The 19,932-nt window shown below is 43.1% G+C and overlaps 1 protein-coding gene across 2 annotated transcripts in view; it reads left to right on the forward strand.

Moving 5' to 3' along the window:
• Positions 1-543: 543 nt before the first annotated feature.
• gtf2f2b (general transcription factor IIF, polypeptide 2b) overlaps positions 544-19,932 on the forward strand; it is a 56,403-nt gene continuing 37,014 nt past the window's right edge. The window contains exons 1-5 of one of the 2 annotated variants that reach the window (XM_021597641.2): positions 544-819; positions 1,678-1,787; positions 1,935-2,008; positions 2,273-2,291; positions 2,554-2,698. In XM_021597641.2, coding sequence (XP_021453316.2) covers positions 1,722-1,787; positions 1,935-2,008; positions 2,273-2,291; positions 2,554-2,698 — 304 coding nt within the window. In that variant the 5' untranslated portion in view covers positions 544-819; positions 1,678-1,721. Of the gene's footprint in view, positions 820-881; positions 1,117-1,677; positions 1,788-1,934; positions 2,009-2,272; positions 2,292-2,553; positions 2,699-19,932 lie in introns of those variants that run through there. The other variant, XM_021597640.2, reaches the window with a different exon arrangement.

The following is a 19,932-nucleotide window of genomic DNA, read 5'->3' on the forward strand; positions in this document are numbered from 1 at the left end:
GAATGTGTCAATGTCTGTCATCTTGATTACTCAAATTTCTATCAACCTACGTTGTAAACTTCGATTCATAGGCTAAGTTGTAGCTAGCAACCTCATGATGGGCATAGGGAAAATTTGATTATCATGTAGTACCTTAAACCTATCGATGTTATGTTAACCTGGGTGAATGGAATATGAATGACAGTCATCCATTATGCTGTAATATAAATAAGGCCATGCTCATGATCATCCTCCCACATCATAAATGGCAACACCGCCACTGCTTTGTTCATGTTTCACAGGTTATGTCGGAGTTCCGTTGCTACGTTCAAAACAACTGGGAACTCGGAAAAATACGAAATCAAACCATGACGTCCGAGTTTCCAGTTGTTTTGAACGTGGCATTTGTCCTATGTCTCTGTCATTCTGGTTGTGCGTAATAGGAGCGCGCGCGCCCAAATAGGCTACGTGGCCTGCGCTCCACGCTTTGGAGTCAGAACGTTGAATAAGAGAAAATGATGTATGGTGTTGAAATATCATGAATAATCATTAAGTCTGAATAAGACGAATGTAACAATGGATGTGGAAATTGCCTTTTACATTGTAGTACCAGGTTATTGGTTGTAATTGCCAATTGGGTAATTGTATGGTCCTGGGGGCCATGAGCTTATATTATTTAGGCCTACCTGTTTGCCTGACTTGATTTGGTTTTTCAATGGGAGGTTACAGTCTTGCCCTCTACTTGTGTCTGCTCAGATAGAACAGGTTAAGCCTGATACAGAGGCTATTTATTTTGGTCTATTGGCTCTGTATATTTGGTCAATCTACCGTATACCACAGGTATGACCATTTTTACTGCTCTAATTACATTGGTAACCAGTTTATAATAGCAATAAGGCACCCCGGGGGTTTGTGGTACATGGCCAATATACCATGGCTAAGGGCTGTGTCCAGGCACTCCACGTTGCTTCGTAATCAAGAACAGACCTTGTATTTTGGCCATATAGCACACCCCCTCGGGCCTTATTGCTTAATTAAATATAACCCGTGTTCACCAAGACCTGTAAATAAATATACACTGAGCATGTCAACCTGCCTTGCCTTCTGCTGATTTCATGCCCTTACAACTGCCACAAGGTCCCTATTTTACAATAACATAGGCAAATCAAAATGTGTTGTAGACAAAATAATGAAAAGGGCTGTCTGGTAGCCTCAGTAAATAGACAACAATGTTTTGTAGTTGAACAAGTTGTTGCATGTATAGATTTTTTTTTACTTGACTTGAGACCTGACTTGAAAACTTGTGACTGGGCTCTTAGAATGCACGACTTGGACTTGACTTTTTTTTGACCCGTTCTACTTGGGACTCGACTTGAGACTCGGGACCTTGTCACTTGAAATTTGCGTGTGACTCGAATAATAGTGACTTGGTGCCACCTCTGATTTATACTATATTTTTATAAAACATTTGTGAATTCCAGTGGGATCAAATATTCTGGGCCACGTATAGTTACAACCTTACCAATAGGCTAATAAATAAAATTTACAAAATTCACCATAAAATAATTTCACATTTGCACAATGTTATTCAGATTGTATTATCCATCACCGCTGTGTAGTGTGCTCTTCATTGATCGAAGTGAGGTTTCTCATGCGTTGTATTTCCTGTAACCTACCTGTCTGTGACTCCACTGTTAGCAACTTCACGTGTCCTGAAGAACCTCATCAAAGGTTCTGCCGCTATGTCTGAAAAAACGGAGGTTGATTTAACCGGAGTTAAGCAAAACACCGGTGTATGGCTGGTAAAGGTATGTTGCCTAAAATCTAATTAAACGGTAAGTCATATCCATACACATATTGGTCACACCTGACGGTTTTGTTGAGGAATAGCCTAGCATTTGGCTAGCTAAATTAAAACCTCCGGTCTCTTTTTAACTTTTGTTTGACCTGATCAGGTTCCCAAGTACTTGGCCCAGCAGTGGGCCAAAGCATCCGGAAAAGGAGAAATTGGAAAGCTCAAGATTGTAAAGTAAACACTGACCATTAGCTATAACTCCACATCTGTTTATTACTGAAAACATATGACTGCTTTTCAGAGGGGTTCAACACTACCAGACATAGAAATGTTGACTTTTGCAGTGGACATCATGCTCAATTTTGTAGTTGGTGATGCTAGTTATAAATGGTCCGAAATTCAGTAACATGGTTCTTCAGGAATCAGCTGTCTAATGAGACAATTAGTGTAGCCTATGTTGTAGTTAACTGAAAGTAAATGCATTTCCCCCCCTCATAGGAAACAAGGAAAAGCAGATGTAAGTATGTTATTTGTTGCCACAAGGTGTCACTGTAAACCCATACACTGTTCCTTGTCCTCAGTAATACCTCAAACTTTTGGAAGCATTCTAGAAAACAGTAGCTGTATTATTAGAACATAATTTTCATTATTGGAAGTCATGTTTATAGATTCATAGACTATGATTAGTTGAATCAGAGGTTTAACTGCTTGGTTTGAACAAAAGCCTGCATCCATGCTGGGATGTTAGCGGATCCAAAGATCTGTGGTGTTTCCTTTAGGTGTCGTTCACCCTGAATGAGGACCTAACCAGCCTGTCTGCCCTGGGAGAGAAGGCAGCGTCTGTACGAGCTCCCCGGGACCACCCATTCACCATGCATAGTGTGGGGGGGCAGACCCTGGCTGTGTTCACTGAGACCTCTGCAGGTAAGACTACTGCCCTGCTCTGCTCTAGTACTGGTAAAACACCATGGAGATATGTTTCATTTTGAGTTGACGGTATATGGTGCCTTTTGGGTTGGTGAATCATAAATATTCAAGAGATGAGACTCCTTGAGATTAATCGGATTAGTTTTGGGTCGTCATTCTCAAGCAATGGAGAGATTCATCATCAAGACTTCTCGTTTGGCCTATTTCAGTTGACTTGTCTTAAAAGCTGTAGCTGAAATGTCGACAGACTATTTTATACTCCTGTTTTTGCCTTGCTCTATTGTAGACAGAGTTATTACGATTACTCTAATGCACTGACTTATTAATGTTTTAACCCTTTAAAATGTTATATAAAACAATGCTCATCAAATAGATATACCCAACTTTATTTTAAACAGCCTACTGTAGAGACACAGGAGAGGTGTGCTTCTTTGGTTTATAGTTAATCCATGAGGTTCTCTTTGATCATTGGATGAAATAATATAGAACAAAGATAAATTGATTAAGATCACTTTGTTGGTCAAACTGACATTTGACTTGTACTTTTAACCCCTGAAAGACACAGTTTCAGGTTTTTGTAAAGGTGCAGGGGGCTGCCACACTGGGCTCCCATTGGGCTGTTGTTGTGTGGGGTTTGTTAAAGGGCACAACAACAGGTAGTGGTGTATAGGATTTGATATCAGCAACCCTTCTGCCTGCCAACTCACTTCCCAACAGATTTTCCCCGTCAGACCTGGGATTGGAACTGGCAGCCTTTCGGTTGCTGGCTCGCCTCTCTAATTGCTAGGCCACCTGCTGCCCTCATGAGACATAGGCTTGTGGTGCACCAATGCATTGCGACTACAACGACCTTTGTCAGCTGGATAGTAAACAATGTAGTGAAACATTTTGAAAGCCTTTGTTTTCTGCTTATGCAAGAATAAAAAAACGCACCAATGTGTTGCGGCTACAACGGCCTTCATCAGGGTGACAAAGAATAGTGGAAAAACAGGTGTGTATATACCAACTCACACCAAACCTTTGACTGGTACTATGTAAAAATTTGCATTTTTACGTTTTGTAGAAGAAAAAAAATAACGTTAAAAAGTTCTACCCAATGACATCATCAAAAGTGAATATTTTTTTTTATTTACTGAATCCTACCTTGTGATGTCACAGAGAAACATAGAAACACACCATTTTCACATAGTGCCTTCAGAAAGTATTCAGACCCCTTACATTACACTCTTTTAAAATGTATTTAAAAAATAAAATACAAATCCTCAGCAATCTACTCAGAATACCCCATAATGACAAAATGAAAATGGGTTTTTACATTTTTTTTGCAAATAAAAAACTGAAATACCTTATTTACATGAGTATTCAAACCCTTTGCTATGAGATTATAAATTGAGCTCAAGTGCATACTGTTTCCATTGATCATCCTTGAGATGTTTCTACAACTTGATTGGCATCCACATGTGGTAAATTAAATTGATTGGACATGATTTGGAAAGGCACACACCTGTCTATATAAGGTCCCACAGTTGACTGTGCATGTCTGAGCAAAACCAAGCCAGGAGGTCAAAGGAATTGTCCGTAGAGCTCTGAGACAGGATTGTGTCAAGGCACAGATCTGGGGAAGAGTACCAAAACATTTCTGCAGCATTGAAGGTCCGCAAGAACACAGTGGCCTCCATCATTCTAAATGGAAGAAGTTTGGAACCACCAAGACTGGAACCACCAAGCGACCAAGAACCCGATGGTCCCTCTGGCAGAGCTCTAGATTTCCTCTGTGGAAATGGGAGAACCTTCCAGAAGGACAACCATCTCTGCAGCGCTCCACCAATCATGTCTTTATGGTAGAGTGGCCAGACACAAGCCACTCCTCAATAAAAGGAAGATGACAGCCCGCTTTCATTTTGCCAAAAGGCACCCAAAGACTCTCAGACCATGAGAAACAAGATTCTCTGGTCTGATGAATCCAAGATGAAACTATTTTGCCTGAATGCCAAGCGTCATGTCTGGAGGAAACATGGCACCATCCCTATTGTAAAGTATTGTGGTGGAAGCATCATGCTGTGGGGATGTTTTTCAGGGACTGGGAGATTAATCAGGATTGAGGCAAAGATGAACGGAGCACAGTACAGAGAGGTCCTTGATGAAAACCTGCTCCAGAGTGCTCAGGACCTCAGACTGGGATGAAGGTTCAACTTCCAACAGGACAACGACCCTAAGCACACAGCCAAAAGAATGCAGGAGTGGCTTCGGGACAAGTCTCTGAATATCCTTGAGTGGCCCAGCTAGAGCCAGGACTTGAACCCGATCAAACATCTCTGTAGAGACCTGAAAATAACTGTGCAGCAATGCTCCCATCCAACCTGCCAGAGCTTGAGAGGATCTGCACAGAATAATTTTGCTTGGGTTTTTTAGGCCTGTGGGTGTGTTTTGAGAAGACTTTCTCTTTCCAGAGATTTTGCTTTGGTGAGAGACTGGTTTAACATTCTTGGTTTGTATCCCCGTTGCTGAGACCTAGAATACATTTTCACAGCTTTTTCCTCAAAATCCTCCTTCCTGTCAAAAATACGGCGTTGCGGAGTGAAAACTGTCCACCCTGAGGATATTGTGGCCCGTACGTTTCCTGTAAATGGTGATGTGGAGTGAGCCATTCTGAGTTAAGATTTTCAAATCCAGAAAACTCGCCTTCAAATTCTCATTGAGGGAATTGACAGATTTGAATTCTAATAATTAGCTTTCTAATCTAGATAGCACTAAAAGGATGTCATCAATGTATCTGCCATACCATACAATTTAAAAAACGGTTGGGGATGGATCAATATTTACGGAATGGTTACCTGTAGGAAATGCGGGAGGGTCATGCTTTCTCAATTTCAGTCAAGGGAGGGTTTATTTAAAACATTTTTTTATCTAGTCCAGCGGAGGGTCATGTAATTGATGAAATGTTTAATATTTGTCAGTGTTTTAGAATGAGTTCGCTTTTTGGCTATATATCGTTGTGTGCCCGATGCGGCACCTCATCTGTGATTCTCTGCTGGGCGCGCAATCTCAAGTGCGCCTATAGGCTATTTAGTGTGGTCTCAATCAAATGATCCATAGCCTACGAAGTCCATGCTCAGAGAAGCATAGATCAAAATTATATTTATAAGACAGCTGCTGGGCTGGTGTAAATTAAACTAGGCTGCATTACACACTGCAGTGGATATTCCAACCCTGAGCCCCGTCTTGCCCCGTCTCTTGTTGATCAAACTTTTTTATGTGCTGCCTAATCAATGGCTGTGCTAAAAGTAGGCAAATTCGAGTAGGCATAATTAATTTCAAGTCTTTATTTTAATTAGACTTTACTAACAACAAGTGGGCTTTGTGTTAGAGCCTGATTATTCCTATTTAAGAAATTAGATGGGCCTACCTGTTTGACAGACTAAATTAGGCTATAGGCTACTATATCCATAGATCTGTTGGTCAACTCCACCCACCATGCACTTTTTAAATAGCCTACCTCCGTGTCAGTGAAGGGCTGTTATGTTAAAATCAAGACTCGAACTGAGGGGGTATGCAAGGGTATGCCATAGGCCTGCCTTTTCTGAAAGAAAATGGCAAAAAAGCACAGACCTACTGCTTGTTAGCTTAAGACTTTGAAGAAATCTGTCACTATCAATTGATTAAACTATTCACTTTCTGTAGAGTGGATGTTTAAACCCAGACAGCTTTATGGGGATCACTTGTGACCTTCTCTCGTTGGGTTAAGCCACGGAAGACGAGTAGCCAGCAGTTAAAGCCTACAGTGTTCTGCGTTGGTAGGCCTACTCTGTCTGGGGAGGAAAGGTAGGCCTACTCTGTCTGCGGAGGAAAGGTAGGCCTACTCTGTGTGGGGAGGAAAGGTAGGCCTACTCTGTCTGGGGTGGAAAGGTAGGGTCTACTCTGTCTGGGGTGGAAAGGTAGGCCTACTCTGTCTGGGGTGGAAAGGTAGGCCTACTCTGTCTGGGGAGGAAAGGTAGGCCTACTCTGTCTGGGGAGGAAAGGTAGGCATAACTTGTGAAAGTGCCATGTTCAGATTCCTAATGACGTCGCCGATTTTAAATTATTTGCAAACGGACAGTTTCGTGGGCAAACAAGACAAATTGATTTGGCATTGGAGAAAGATGATGAAATTCTTGGCCTGTAATTTCAGTCATTTGTGTGATGCTAAAAAATATTCTGCTAAATCTACATAAAATGACGTAGAATTGCTTGACATTTTTATACAAGGCAATATTTTTCCTCAGAACTGCAAATAGGATAATAGATTCATGCAATGCGTTTACTATAAAGGAGATCTCTCCATCCCTACTCTTGTCCACAGTGGTCTGCGATTCCACAACCTTCTGACCCGCAGCCCTGTGTGCTATCAAAATTCCTGTGTTGCCATGTAATGCTTACAGGATGAAGAACAGTTTCTAAAACTGCATATCTAAGGCTCAGGTCTGTGCAAGAAGTGAGCTGAAGCTGTAGACATGTTCTCTGCTATCTACTTTGTTTTAATTATTATTTTAGGTATAGGGGAGGTTCACTTGTTTTAATTGTTATTTTAGGTATAGGGGAGGTTCACTTGTTTTAATTATTATTTTAGGTATAGGGGAGGTTCACCTGTTTTTTTTTTAAGCTTTCAGGGGGGGGTTTAGGTAAAATATACTTTTTCATTTCAGAGAAGTCCGATTTTCTCCATGTAACCCTTTATTATAAATAATGTTCACTCTCTTAGCAGAACAGAGAATAAACTTCTCTTCCCAAAGTCCCCATAATAAGTTTGGGTAGTTCAAAGCAAGCCCTCATAGCAGTCTCCTTCTCTTGTTTAGTTCCACTCTGTTAATTGAAGAAAGTCAGCAGGGAGCATATTTTCCTATGGCCTATGTTTGAGATAATGCTTTGAAGCTTCCAGATCTTCATTGTGTACAATATTGGTGTAAAGGGATTCAACATCCATCGTTACCAAGTAGGAAGATCCAACATCTTTGAGCTCAGATAGCTTGTTAAGAGTATGAGTGGTATCTTGAAGGAAAGATGGAAGTTTGCCACAAAAAGGCTTAATGTAGAAATCAATATACTTGGAGGCAGGCTCTGATGTAATGTTATTGTTGCTGATGGGCCTTCCAGGAGGTTTATGAGGAACCTTGTGGACTTTTGGTAACGTGTAGTAGCACGTTAACCTAGGGTGGGCAGGGACTTTTTCCACATTTTGTTACGTTATCCTTATTACAAAATGGATTAAATCGTTTTTCCCCCTCATCAATCTACACACAATACTCCATAATGTCTAAGCAAATTTAAAATTAAATCAAATTTACATAAGTATTCAGACCCTTTAGCCTGTACTTTGTTGAAGCTCTTTTGCCCGCGATTTACAGCCTGGAGTCTTCTTGGGTATGACGCTACATAGAGATGTTCCATCGGGTTCAAGTCTGGACTCTAAAAACAACGTTCTGAAACAACGTTCTAAAGACTGTTAACATCTAGTGGAAGCCTTAGGAAGTGCAAAATAACCCATATCCCACTGTGTATTCGATAGGGGTGAGTTCAAAAACTACAAACCTCAGATTTCTCACTTCCTGTTTGGATTTTTTTCTCAGGTTTTTGCCTGCCATATGAGTTCTGTTATACTCACAGACATCATTCAAACAGTTTTAGAAACTTCAGAGTGTTTTTTTTTTATCCAATACTAATAATAATATGCATATATTAGCATTTGGGACTGAGTAGGAGGCAGTTCACTCTGGGCATGCTATTCATCCAAAAGTGAAAATGCTGCACCCTATCCCAAACAAGTTAATGATCTATTGGAGGATTCTCAAAGAACACAGAGAGGGCACATCCACAGGTCGATTTAAGATGGCGCCGGTGTTCCTAACCAATTGTGTTTTTTTGTTTTGTTGTTTCTTTGCGTTGTTTGTAACTTATTTGTGTACTTATTTTGTAAATAATGTTGCTGCTGCTGTCTCTTATGACTGAACATAACTTCTGGACATCAGAACAGTGATTACTCACCACGAACTGGTAGAATCCTTTTTTTCCCTAACGAGTCCGACGTGAATGACATACTGCTTTCCCGGGAACAGGCCCAAATCCTCCTCATTTGCGTGAAGAGAAGGTGGAGAAAAAGGGGCCGGAGGTCGAGCTGCCTTCTGAGAATTTGAAGTCGATCGAATAAGCCCCCACTACCTTCCGTTCTGCTAGCAAACGTGCGATCTTAAGAAAATAAAATCGATGACCTACACGGAAGATTAACTTCTCTAGGGTAGGGGGCAGCATTTGGAACGTTGGTTGAAAAGCATGCCTAAATTAAACAGCTTTCTACTCAGGCCCAGAAGATAGGATATGCATATAATTAGTAGAGTTGGATAGAAAACACTCTAAAGTTTCCATAACTGTTAAAATAATGTCTGAGTATAACATAACTGATTTGACAGGCGAAAACCTGAGAGAAATTCATTCAGGAAATAGGATTTTAAAAAATTATGTTTTATTCAATGCCATTACATTATCCGTTGACTCAAATTGCAGTTCCTATGCCATCCACTAGATGTCAACAGTCTTTAGAAATTGTTTCAGGCTTGTATTCTGAAAAATGAGGGAGTAAGAGCAGTCTGAATGAGTGGACCCTGCCGTGTCACAGAGCTTTTTCATGCGCGCGACCAGAGAGTGCCTTTCTTGTTTACCTTTTATGTTGACGACGTTATTGTCCGGTTGAAATATTATAGATTATTTAGGCTAAAAACAACATGAGGATTGAATATAAACATCGTTTGACATGTTTCTATGAACTTTACGGATACAATTTGGATTTGACTGCCTGTTGTGACTGTGTTTGAGCCTGTGGATTACTGAAGAAAATGCGCTAACAAAACAGAGGTTTTCGGATATAAAGAGAGACTTTATCGAACAAAAGGAACATTTATTGAATAAATGAATGTCTTCTGAGTGCCACCATATGAAGATCATCAAAGGTAAGGGATTCATTTTATTTCTATTTCTGACTTGTGTAACTCTTCTTCTTGGCTGGTTACTGTTTGTAATGATTTGTCTGCTGGGCTATGTTCTCAAATAATTGTAAGGTATGCTTTTGCCGTAAAGCATTTTTGAAATCTGACACCGTGGTTGGATTCACAAGAAGTTAATCTTTAAACCAATGTAAAATAGTTGTATCTTTTCAGAATTTTTATAATGAGTATTTCTGTATTTGAATTTGGCGCTCTGCAATCTCACTGGATGTTGGCCAGGTGGGACGCTAGCGTCCCACATACACAAGAAAAGTTAAACTACCAACGGGACAATATAAACAGTAATATCTTATGCTTCACGAAGTCGTAGCTGAACGAAAACATTATCAACATACAGCTGGCTGGTTATATGCTGTATCGGCAGGATAGAACAGCGGCATCTGGTAAGACATGAGGCAGCGGACTATGTATTTTTGTAAATAACAGCTGGTGCATGATATCTAAGGATGTCTTAAGGTAATGCTTGCCTGAGGTAGAGTATCTCATGGTAAGCTGTAGACCACACTATCTACCTAGAGAGTTTTCATTTGTATTTTTCGTAGCTGTCCACATACCACCACAGACTGATGCTGGCACTAAGACTGCACTCAATGAGCTGTATTCCGCCATAAGCAAACAGGAAAACACTCACCCAGAGGCTGTGCTTCTAGTGGCTGGGGATTTTAATGCAGGGAAACTTAAATCCGTCTTACCAAATTTCTATCAGCATGTTAAATGTTCAATCAGAAGAAAATAACTCTAGACCACCTATACTCCACACACAGAGACGCATACAAAGCTCTCCCTCACCCTCCATTTGGCAAAATCTGTTCCATAATTCTATCCTCCTCATTCCTGCTTACAAGCAAAAGTTAAAGCAGGAAGCACCAGTGACTGGTCAAATGAAACCGATGCTAAGCTACAGGACAGTTTTTCTAGCACAGACTGGAATATGTTCCGGGGTTCTTCCGATGGCATTGAGGAGCACACCACATCAGTCACTGGCTTCATCAATAAGTGCATCACTGACGTCGTCCCCACAGTGACCGTACGTACATACCCCAACCAGAAGCCATGGATTGCATGCAACATCTGCACTGAGCTAAAGGCTAGAGCTGCCACTTTCAAGGAGTGGGACTCTCACCCGGAATCTTATAAGAAATCCCGCTATTCCCTCTGCCGAACCTTCAAACAGGCAAAGCATCAATACAGGACTAAGATCTAATCGTACTACACCAGCTCTAACACTCGTCGGATGTGGCAGGGCTTGCAAACCATTAGACTACAAAGGGAAGCACAGCCGAGAGCTGCCCAGTGACACAAGCCTACCAGACGAGCTAAACTACTTCTATGCTCGATTCGAGGCAAATAACACTGAAACATGCATGAGAGCACCAGCTGTTCCGGAAGACTGTGTGATCATGTGCTCCACAGCCGATGTGCGTAAGACCTTCAAACAGGTGAACATTCACAACACCGCAGGGCCAGACGGATTACCAGGATGTGTACTGCGAGCATGCGCTGACTGGCAAGTGTCATCACTGACATTTTCAACCTCTCCCTGCCCAAGTCTGTAATACCAACATGTTTTAAGCAGACCACCATAATCTTTGTGCCCAAGAACACTAAGGTAACCAAGAAATGCTTTGAAAGGCTGAACACGTCTGTAACCAAGAAATGCTTTAAAAGGCTGGTCATGGTTCACATCAACACCATTATCCCAGAAACCCTAGACCCACTTCAATTTGCATACCTCCCTAACAGATCCACAGATGACGCAATCTCTATTGCACTCCACACAGCCCTTTCCCACCTGGACAAAAGGAACACCTATGTGAGAATGCTATTCATTGACTACAGCTCAGCGTTTGACACCATAATGCCCTCAAAGCTCATCAATAAGCTAAGGACCCTGGGAGTAAACACCTCCCTCCGCAATTGGATCCTGGACTTACTGACGGGCCGCCCCCAGGTGGTAAGGGAAGGAAACACATCCGCCACGCTGATACTCAACACAGGGGCCCCTCGGGGGTGCGTGCTCAGTCCCCTCCTGTACTCCCTGTTCACTCATGACTGCACGGCCAGGCACAACTCCAACACCGTCATTACGTTTGCCGATGACACAACGGTGGTAGGCCTGATCACCGACAACGACGAAACAGCCTATAGGGAGGAGGTCAGAGAGGTGCCAGGACAACAACCTCTCCCTCAACGTGACCAAGACAAAAGAGATGATTGTGGACCACAGATAAAAGACGACCGAGCACGCCGCCATCCTGGCGGCTGCAATGGAGCAGGTTGAGAGCTTTAAGTTCCTTGGTGTCCACATCCCCAACAAACTATCATGGTCCAAGCACACCAAGACAGTCGTGACGAGGGCACGACAAAACCTATTGCCCCCTCAGAGACTGAAAAGATTTGGCATGGGTCTTCAGGTCCTCAAAAGGTTCTACAGCTGCACTATCGAGAGCATCCTGACTGGCTGCATCACTGTCTGGTATGGCAACTGCTCGGCCTCCTACCGAAAGGCACTACAGAGGGTAGTGCTTACGGCCCAGTACATCACTGGAGCCAAGCAACCTGACATCCAGGAACTCTATACCAGGCGGTGTCAGAAGGCCGTAAAAATTGTCAGACTACATCCACCCTAGTCATAGACTGTTCTCTCTGCTACAGCATGGCAAGCAGTACCAGAGCGCCAAGTCTAGGTCCAAGAGTCTTCTAAACAGCTTCTACCCCCAAGCCATAAGACTCCTGAACATCTAATCAAATGGCTACCCAGGCTATTTGCATTGCCACCCCTCTTTACACCGCTGCTACTCTCTGTTGTTGTTGTCATCTATGCGTAGTCACTTCAATAACTCTACCTTCATGTACATACTACCTCAACTAACCGGTGCACATTGACTCTGTACTGGTTACCCCCCTGTATATAGTCTCGGTATTGTTGTTTAACTGCTGCTCTTTAATTACTTGTTACTTTTGTCTCTTATTCTTGTCCGTATATTTTGAAACTGCATTGTTGGTTGGTTGCTCGTACAGTGCCTTGCGAAAGTATTCGGCCCCCTTGAACTTTGCGACCTTTTGCCACATTTCAGGCTTCAAACATAAAGATATAAAACTGTATTTTTTTTTGTGAAGAATCAACAACAAGTGGGACACAATCATGAAGTGGAACGACATTTATTGGATATTTCAAACTTTTTTAACAAATCAAAAACTGAAAAATTGGGCGTGCAAAATTATTCAGCCCCTTTACTTTCAGTGCAGCAAACTCTCTCCAGAAGTTCAGTGAGGATCTCTGAATGATCCAATGTTGACCTAAATAACTAATGATGATAAATACAATCCACCTGTGTGTAATCAAGTCTCCGTATAAATGCACCTGCACTGTGATAGTCTCAGAGGTCCGTTAAAAGCGCAGAGAGCATCATGAAGAACAAGGACCACACCAGGCAGGTCCGAGATACTGTTGTGAAGAAGTTTAAAGCCGGATTTGGATACAAAAAGATTTCCCAAGCTTTAAACATCCCAAGGAGCACTGTGCAAGCGATAATATTGAAATGGAAGGAGTATCAGACCACTGCAAATCTACCAAGACCTGGCCGTCCCTCTAAACTTTCAGCTCATACAAGGAGAAGACTGATCAGAGATGCAGCCAAGAGGCCCATGATCACTCTGGATGAACTGCAGAGATCTACAGCTGAGGTGGGAGACTCTGTCCATAGGACAACAATCAGTCGTATATTGCACAAATCTGGCCTTTATGGAAGAGTGGCAAGAAGAAAGCCATTTCTTAAAGATATCCATAAAAAGTGTTGTTTAAAGTTTGCCACAAGCCACCTGGGAGACACACCAATGCAAAACGTTATGTTTGGCGTAAAAGCAACACAGCTGAACACACCATCCCCGCTGTCAAACATGGTGGTGGCAGCATCATGGTTTGGGCCTGCTTTTCTTCAGCAGGGACAGGGAAGATGGTTAAAATTGATGGGAAGATGGATAGAGCCAAATACAGGACCATTCTGGAAGAAAACCTGATGGAGTCTGCAAAAGACCTGAGACTGGGACGGAGATTTGTCTTCCAACAAGACAATGATCCAAAACATAAAGCAAAATCTACAATGGAATGGTTCAAAAATAAACATATTCAGGTGTTAGAATGGCCAAGTCAAAGTCCAGACCTGAATCCAATCGAGAATCTGTGGAAAGAACTGAAAACTGCTGTTCACAAATGCTCTCCATCCAACCTCACTGAGCTCGAGCTGTTTTGCAAGGAGGAATGGGGAAAAAATGTCAGTCTCTCGATGTGCAAAACTGATAGAGACATACCCCAAGCGACTTACAGCTGTAATCGCAGCAAAAGGTGGCGCTACAAAGTATTAACTTAAGGGGGCTGAATAATTTTGCACGCCCAATTTTTCAGTTTTTGATTTGTTAAAAAAGTTTGAAATATCCAATAAATGTCGTTCCACTTCATGATTGTGTCCCACTTGTTGTTGATTCTTCACAAACAAAAACAGTTTTATATCTTTATGTTTGAAGCCTGAAATGTGGCAAAAGGTCGCAAAGTTCAAGGGGGCCGAATACTTTCGCAAGGCACTGTAAGTAAGCATTTCACTCTGTCTACACCTGTTGTATTCGGCGCATGTGACTAATAAAATTTGAATTGAAAAGTGAAGGGGTCTGAATATTTTACGAATTCACCTGTATATGCTAAAGGTCTGTGTACATTCCATCGAGGGCATAGTGGAACAGTAGGCAGGCAGTTATTCAGTCAGCGGACTCTGTGTGTGAACATTTCCTGCTGATTATTCCTGGCAACACTTGCCTCCTTTGTGAGAGAGCAGAGCAAAAGGCGACCGTCTCTCTGAGAAACAAGGACTTTTCCTGCCTGAACAATACGCTGCTGCCACTTCTGGCTGGATGATGTCCATCTGGACCTGGGCTGGTAGCTTTCTCACCAACCTTGGCACATCCACCCAGCTTCTCAGCCCATCAGACACTGCATATTTGTTCTATTCCAGCAACAGCCCTTGCTTGATGAATTGAATGAGGTCTTCTATCTAGAGCTCAGTTCTCTGCCTGGCAATAATTACATGACAGCTCCAGTAGAGAGACTGGAGAGAGAGAACTGAGCAGGTCTGAGGGGGTTTGGCTCTCTTTGATCTTTGTAGTTAATATAATTGTGTTGACTGCAGAACTTTTGGTGAATGGGGCTAGGTAAGACCTTTTCCTAGAATACTGTAGGCTACTGTACACAACAGGCACGGTGATGAATCCGGTCCAAAATGAGAACATGAAACTTTGGGCTTGAAATGGTATCACTTTATCAGGGATTTTTCACCTAAAGAAAAGCTTGACTGTCAGGGAGAATAGAAAAATCACATTTAGCAGTGTTCATTTTGTTTGAGCAAAAGAACACAGCATTATCCAAGGAAAAATGCATAGAATTGCAGGAAACTAACTTTAAAACTGTCACATTTCCTCAGCTACATGGCAAAATGTATATAATTGTAGTAAATTTGCTTTAAAACTGCTAAATAAAATCTCAGCTCCATGGAGAAAGGTGTATAATTGCAGGAAATTAGCTTTTTCTATAGTGCCAAGATGGCTGCCTCTAAAATGTAACCTCTCTGATGGCCCAAACGTGCTCACTGCCTCGGATTCAGACTGCTACATTTCTTACAAGCTGCATATGAGCCTACGAGAGATGGAGGCAGCGAAGACAGACAAACCGACAAAGAACATGACAGCGGGGAATTTTGCTCAAAGCAATTAGATGCACTCAGGAGACAGCCTGGATTTGTGTACTGTATATCAGCATCACTCATCCACTCCACAACAGGTGGGCTCTTTCTGCTGTGTGTAATGCAGTATGATTATCTCCAGACAGAGTCAAAGGGGTCTTGGCTGACTGCGTGTCTGCAGTAATAGCAGAGTACAGAGTGTTATTAAAAAATGATCTGTCTCTTTCTCTACAGGGAGAATCTCTATGCTCTGCTCACCAGACCTGGCTGCTCTGTTTACTGTAGCTTCTGAAACTACTGGAACATTAGATGGAAGTAGTTTCACCCCTGACCAATTGCAATTAAAAACTTACTGAGAGAACCACAACCTGTAGGAGTGGGAGAGAGACGAAGAGCGAGGAAGCAAGCGGGAGAGAGGAGAGGGGGAGAGAAAGAGAAAAAAGAGAGCTGGTTGGGGGGGGGAGAGAAAGAGAAAAAAGAGAGCTGGTTGGGGGGGAGAGAAAGAGAAAAAAGAGAGCTGGTTGGGGGGGTGAGAGAAAGAGAGCAAGAGGGAGGAATGGCTTTCTAACAGTACTTGCAGCTGAGCCTATTCACTGCCAGCTTCTGTAGCCTGTTGCTAAGCAACCTCTTAATCAATACCTGCTGCATGCCAGAGCTGTGCAGAACGCAGAAAAAAATAAAACACTTAGACATAAAATTACATGAACCAACTACTACTGACATTCCGCGCATGGCTTTTGTAGGAATGACATCATTAATGGACGCAATTAGCGCTGTCTGCGTTGATATACCCTGAGTGTACAAAACATTAGGAACAACTTCCTAATATTGAATTGCATCCTCTTTTTCCCTTAGAACAGCCTCAAGTCGCCAGGTCATAGACTACAAGGCGTCAAAAGCATTCCACAGGGATGCTGGACCATGCTGACAGCAATGCTTCCCACAGTTGTGTCAAGTTGGCTGGATGTCTTTTAGGTGGTGGATCATTCTTGATACAAACGGGAAACTGTTGAGTGTGAAAAACCCAGCAGCGTTGCAGTTCTTGACACACTCAAACCGGTGCGCCTTGCACCTACTACCATACCCCGTTCAAAGGGAGGACTTACATTTTTTGTCTTACCCATTCACCCTCTGAATAGCACACACGCAATCCATGTCTCAGAAATCCTTCTTCAACCTGTCTCCGTCCATTCATCTACACTGATTTGAAGTGGATTTAACATTTGACATCAATAAGGGGATCATAGCTTTCACATAGATTCACCTGGTCAGTCTATGTCATATAAAGAGCAGGTACACTACATCCACCTATGGTATATCAAATTGTATTTGTCACATGCACCAAATACAACAGGTATTTCACCTTACAGTGAAATGCTTACTTAGGAGCCCCTAACCAACAACGCAGTTAAAAAAAAATATGAATAAGAAATAAAAGTAACAAGTAATTAAAGAGCAGCAGTAAAATAACAATAGCGAGACTATATACAGGGGGGTACCGGTACAGAGTCAATATGCGGGGGCACCAGTTAGTCAAAGTAATGGAGGTCATTTGTACATGTAGGTAGAGATAAGTGACTATGCATAGATTATAACAGAGTAGCAGCGGTGGGGGAGGGGGGGGGGGTAGGGCAATGCAAATAGTCTGGCTAGCCATTTGATTAGATGTTTAGAAGCCTCTTGGACCTAGACTTGGTGCTCCGGTACCGCTTTCCGTGCGGTAGCTCCAGCCACTCTATGACTAGGGTGGCTGGAGTCTTTGGCAATTTTTAGGGCCTTCCTCTGACACCACATGGTATAGAGGTCCTGGATGGCAGGTAGCTTGGCCCCAGTCTTGCAGTCGGAGGCCGCTCAGTTCCATACCAGGCAGTGATGCAACCAGTCAGGATGCTCTCAATGGTGCAGCTGTAGAACCTTTTGAGGATCTGAGGACCCATTCCAAGTCTCCTGAAGGGGAATAGGCTTTGTCATGCCCTCTTCACGACTGTCTTGGTGTGCTTGGACCATGGTAATTCGTTGGGGATGTGGACACCAAGGAACTCGAAGCTCTCAACCTGCTCCACTACAGCCTCGTCGATGAGAATGGGGGCATGCTCGGCCCTCTTTTTCCTGTAGTCCACAATCATCTCTTTTTTCTTGATCACGTTGAGGGTGAGGTTGTTGTCCTGGCACCACACGGCCAGGTCTCTGACCTTCTTCCTATAGGCTGTCTCGTCGTTGTCGGTGATCAGGCCTACCACTGTTGTGTCATCGGCAAACGTAATGATGGTGTTGGAGTTGTGCCTGGCCGTGCAGTCATGAGTGAACGGAGTACAGGAGTGGACTGAGCACGCACCCCCGAGGGGCCCCTGTGTTGAGGATCAACGTGGCGGATGTGTTGTTTCCTACCCTTACCACCTGGGGGCGGCCCGTCAGTAATCCAGGATCCAGTTGCGGAGGGAGGTGTTTACTCCCAGGGTCCTTAGCTTATTGATGAACTTTGAGGGCACAATGGTGTTGAACGCTGAGCTGTAGTCAATGAATAGCATTCTCACATAGGTGTTCATTTTGTCCAGGTGGGAAAGGGCGGTCCTGAGTGCAATAGAGATTGCATCATCTGTGGATCTGCGGTATGCAAATTGGAATGGGTCTAGGGTTTCTGGGATGATGGTGTTGATGTGAGCCATGACCAGCCTTTCAAAGCACTTCATGGCTACAAATGTGAGTGCTACGGGTTGATAGTCATTTCGGCAGGTTACCTTAATGTTCTTGGGCACGAAGACTATGGTGGTCTGCTTAAAACATGTTGGTATTAGACTTGGGCAGGGAGAGGTTGAACATGTCAGTGAAGACACTTGCCAGTTGGTCAGCCCATGCTCACAGTACACATCCTGTAATCCGTCTGGCCCTGCGGCCTTGTGAATGTTGACCTGTTTAAAGGTCTTACTCACATCGGCTGCGGCGAGCGTGATCACAGTCTTCCTGGAACAACTGGTGCTCTCATGCATGTTTGTGTTATTTGCCTCGAAGTGAGCATAGAAGTAGTTTGGCTTGTTTTGACAGGCTCGTGTCACTGGGCAGCTCTCGGCTGTGCTTCCCTTTTGTAGTCTGTAATGGTTTGCAAGCCCTGCCACATCCAACGAGCGTCGGAGCCAGTGTAGTATGATTAGATCTTAGTCCTGTATTGACGCTTTGCCTGTTTGATGGTTTGTCAGGGGGGCATAGCAGGATTTCTTATAAGCTTCCGGGTGAGAGTCCCACTCCTTGAAAGCGGCAGCTCTAGGCTTTAGTTCAGTGCCGCTGCTGCCTGTAATCCATGGCTTCTGGTTGGGGTATGTACGTACGGTCACTGTGGAGATGACGTCATCAATGTACTTATTGATGAAGCCAATGACTGATGGGGTGTGCTCCTCAATGCCATCGGAGGAATCCCAGAACATATTCCAGTCTGTGCTAGTAAAACAGTCCTGTAGCTTATCATCTGCTTCATCTGACCACTTTTTTATTGATCTAGTCACTGGTGCCTCCTGCTTTATTTTTTGCATGTAACCAGGAATCAGGAGGATAGAATTATTGTCAGATTTGCCAAATGGAGGGCGAGGGAGAGCTTTGTATACTCTGTGTGTGGAGTATAGGTGGTCCAGAGTTTTTCTTCCTCTTTTTCCACATTCTATTACATTACAGCCTGATTCTAAAATGTATTAAATTGTAAAAAAAATATCCTCATCAATCTACACTCACTACCCCATAATGACAAAGCGAAAACAGATTTTAGAAAATGTATTACAAATAAAAAATACCTTATTTATATAAGTATTCAGACCCTTTGCTATGAGACTTGAAATTGAGCTCAGGTGCATCCTATTTTCATTGATCATTCTTGATGTTTCTACAACTTGATTGGAGTTCACTTGTGGTTATTTCAATTGATTGGACAGGATTTGGAAAGGCACACACCTGTCAATATAAGGTCCCACATTTGACTACATGTCAGAGCAAAAACTCAGCCATGAGGTTGAAGGATTTGTCCGTAGAGCTCCGAGACAGGATTGTGTCGAGGCACAGATTTGGGGAAAGGTACCAAAAAATGTCTGCAGCATGGAAGGTCCCCTAGAACACAGTGGCCTCCATCATTCTTAAATGGAAGAAGTTTGGAACCACCAAGACTCTTCCTAGAGCTAGCCGCCCGGCCAAACTGTGCAATCGGGGGAGAAGGGCCTAGGTCAGGGAGGTGACCAAGAACCCAATGGTCACTCTGACAGAGCTTCAGAGTTCCTCTGTGGAGGTGGGAGAACCTTCCATAAGGACAAGCATCTCTGCAGCACATGACCGCCTGCTTTGAGTTTGTCAATAGGCACCTAAAGGACACAGACCATGAAAAACAAGATTCTCCGGTCTGATGAAACCAAGATTAAACTCTTTGGCCTGAATGCCAAGTGTCACGTCTGGAGGAAACCATCCCTACGGTGAAGCATGGTGGTGGCATCATGAT

This window comes from Oncorhynchus mykiss, chromosome 3 (assembly GCF_013265735.2).
Source record: "Oncorhynchus mykiss isolate Arlee chromosome 3, USDA_OmykA_1.1, whole genome shotgun sequence".
Lineage (NCBI taxonomy): Eukaryota > Metazoa > Chordata > Actinopteri > Salmoniformes > Salmonidae > Oncorhynchus > Oncorhynchus mykiss.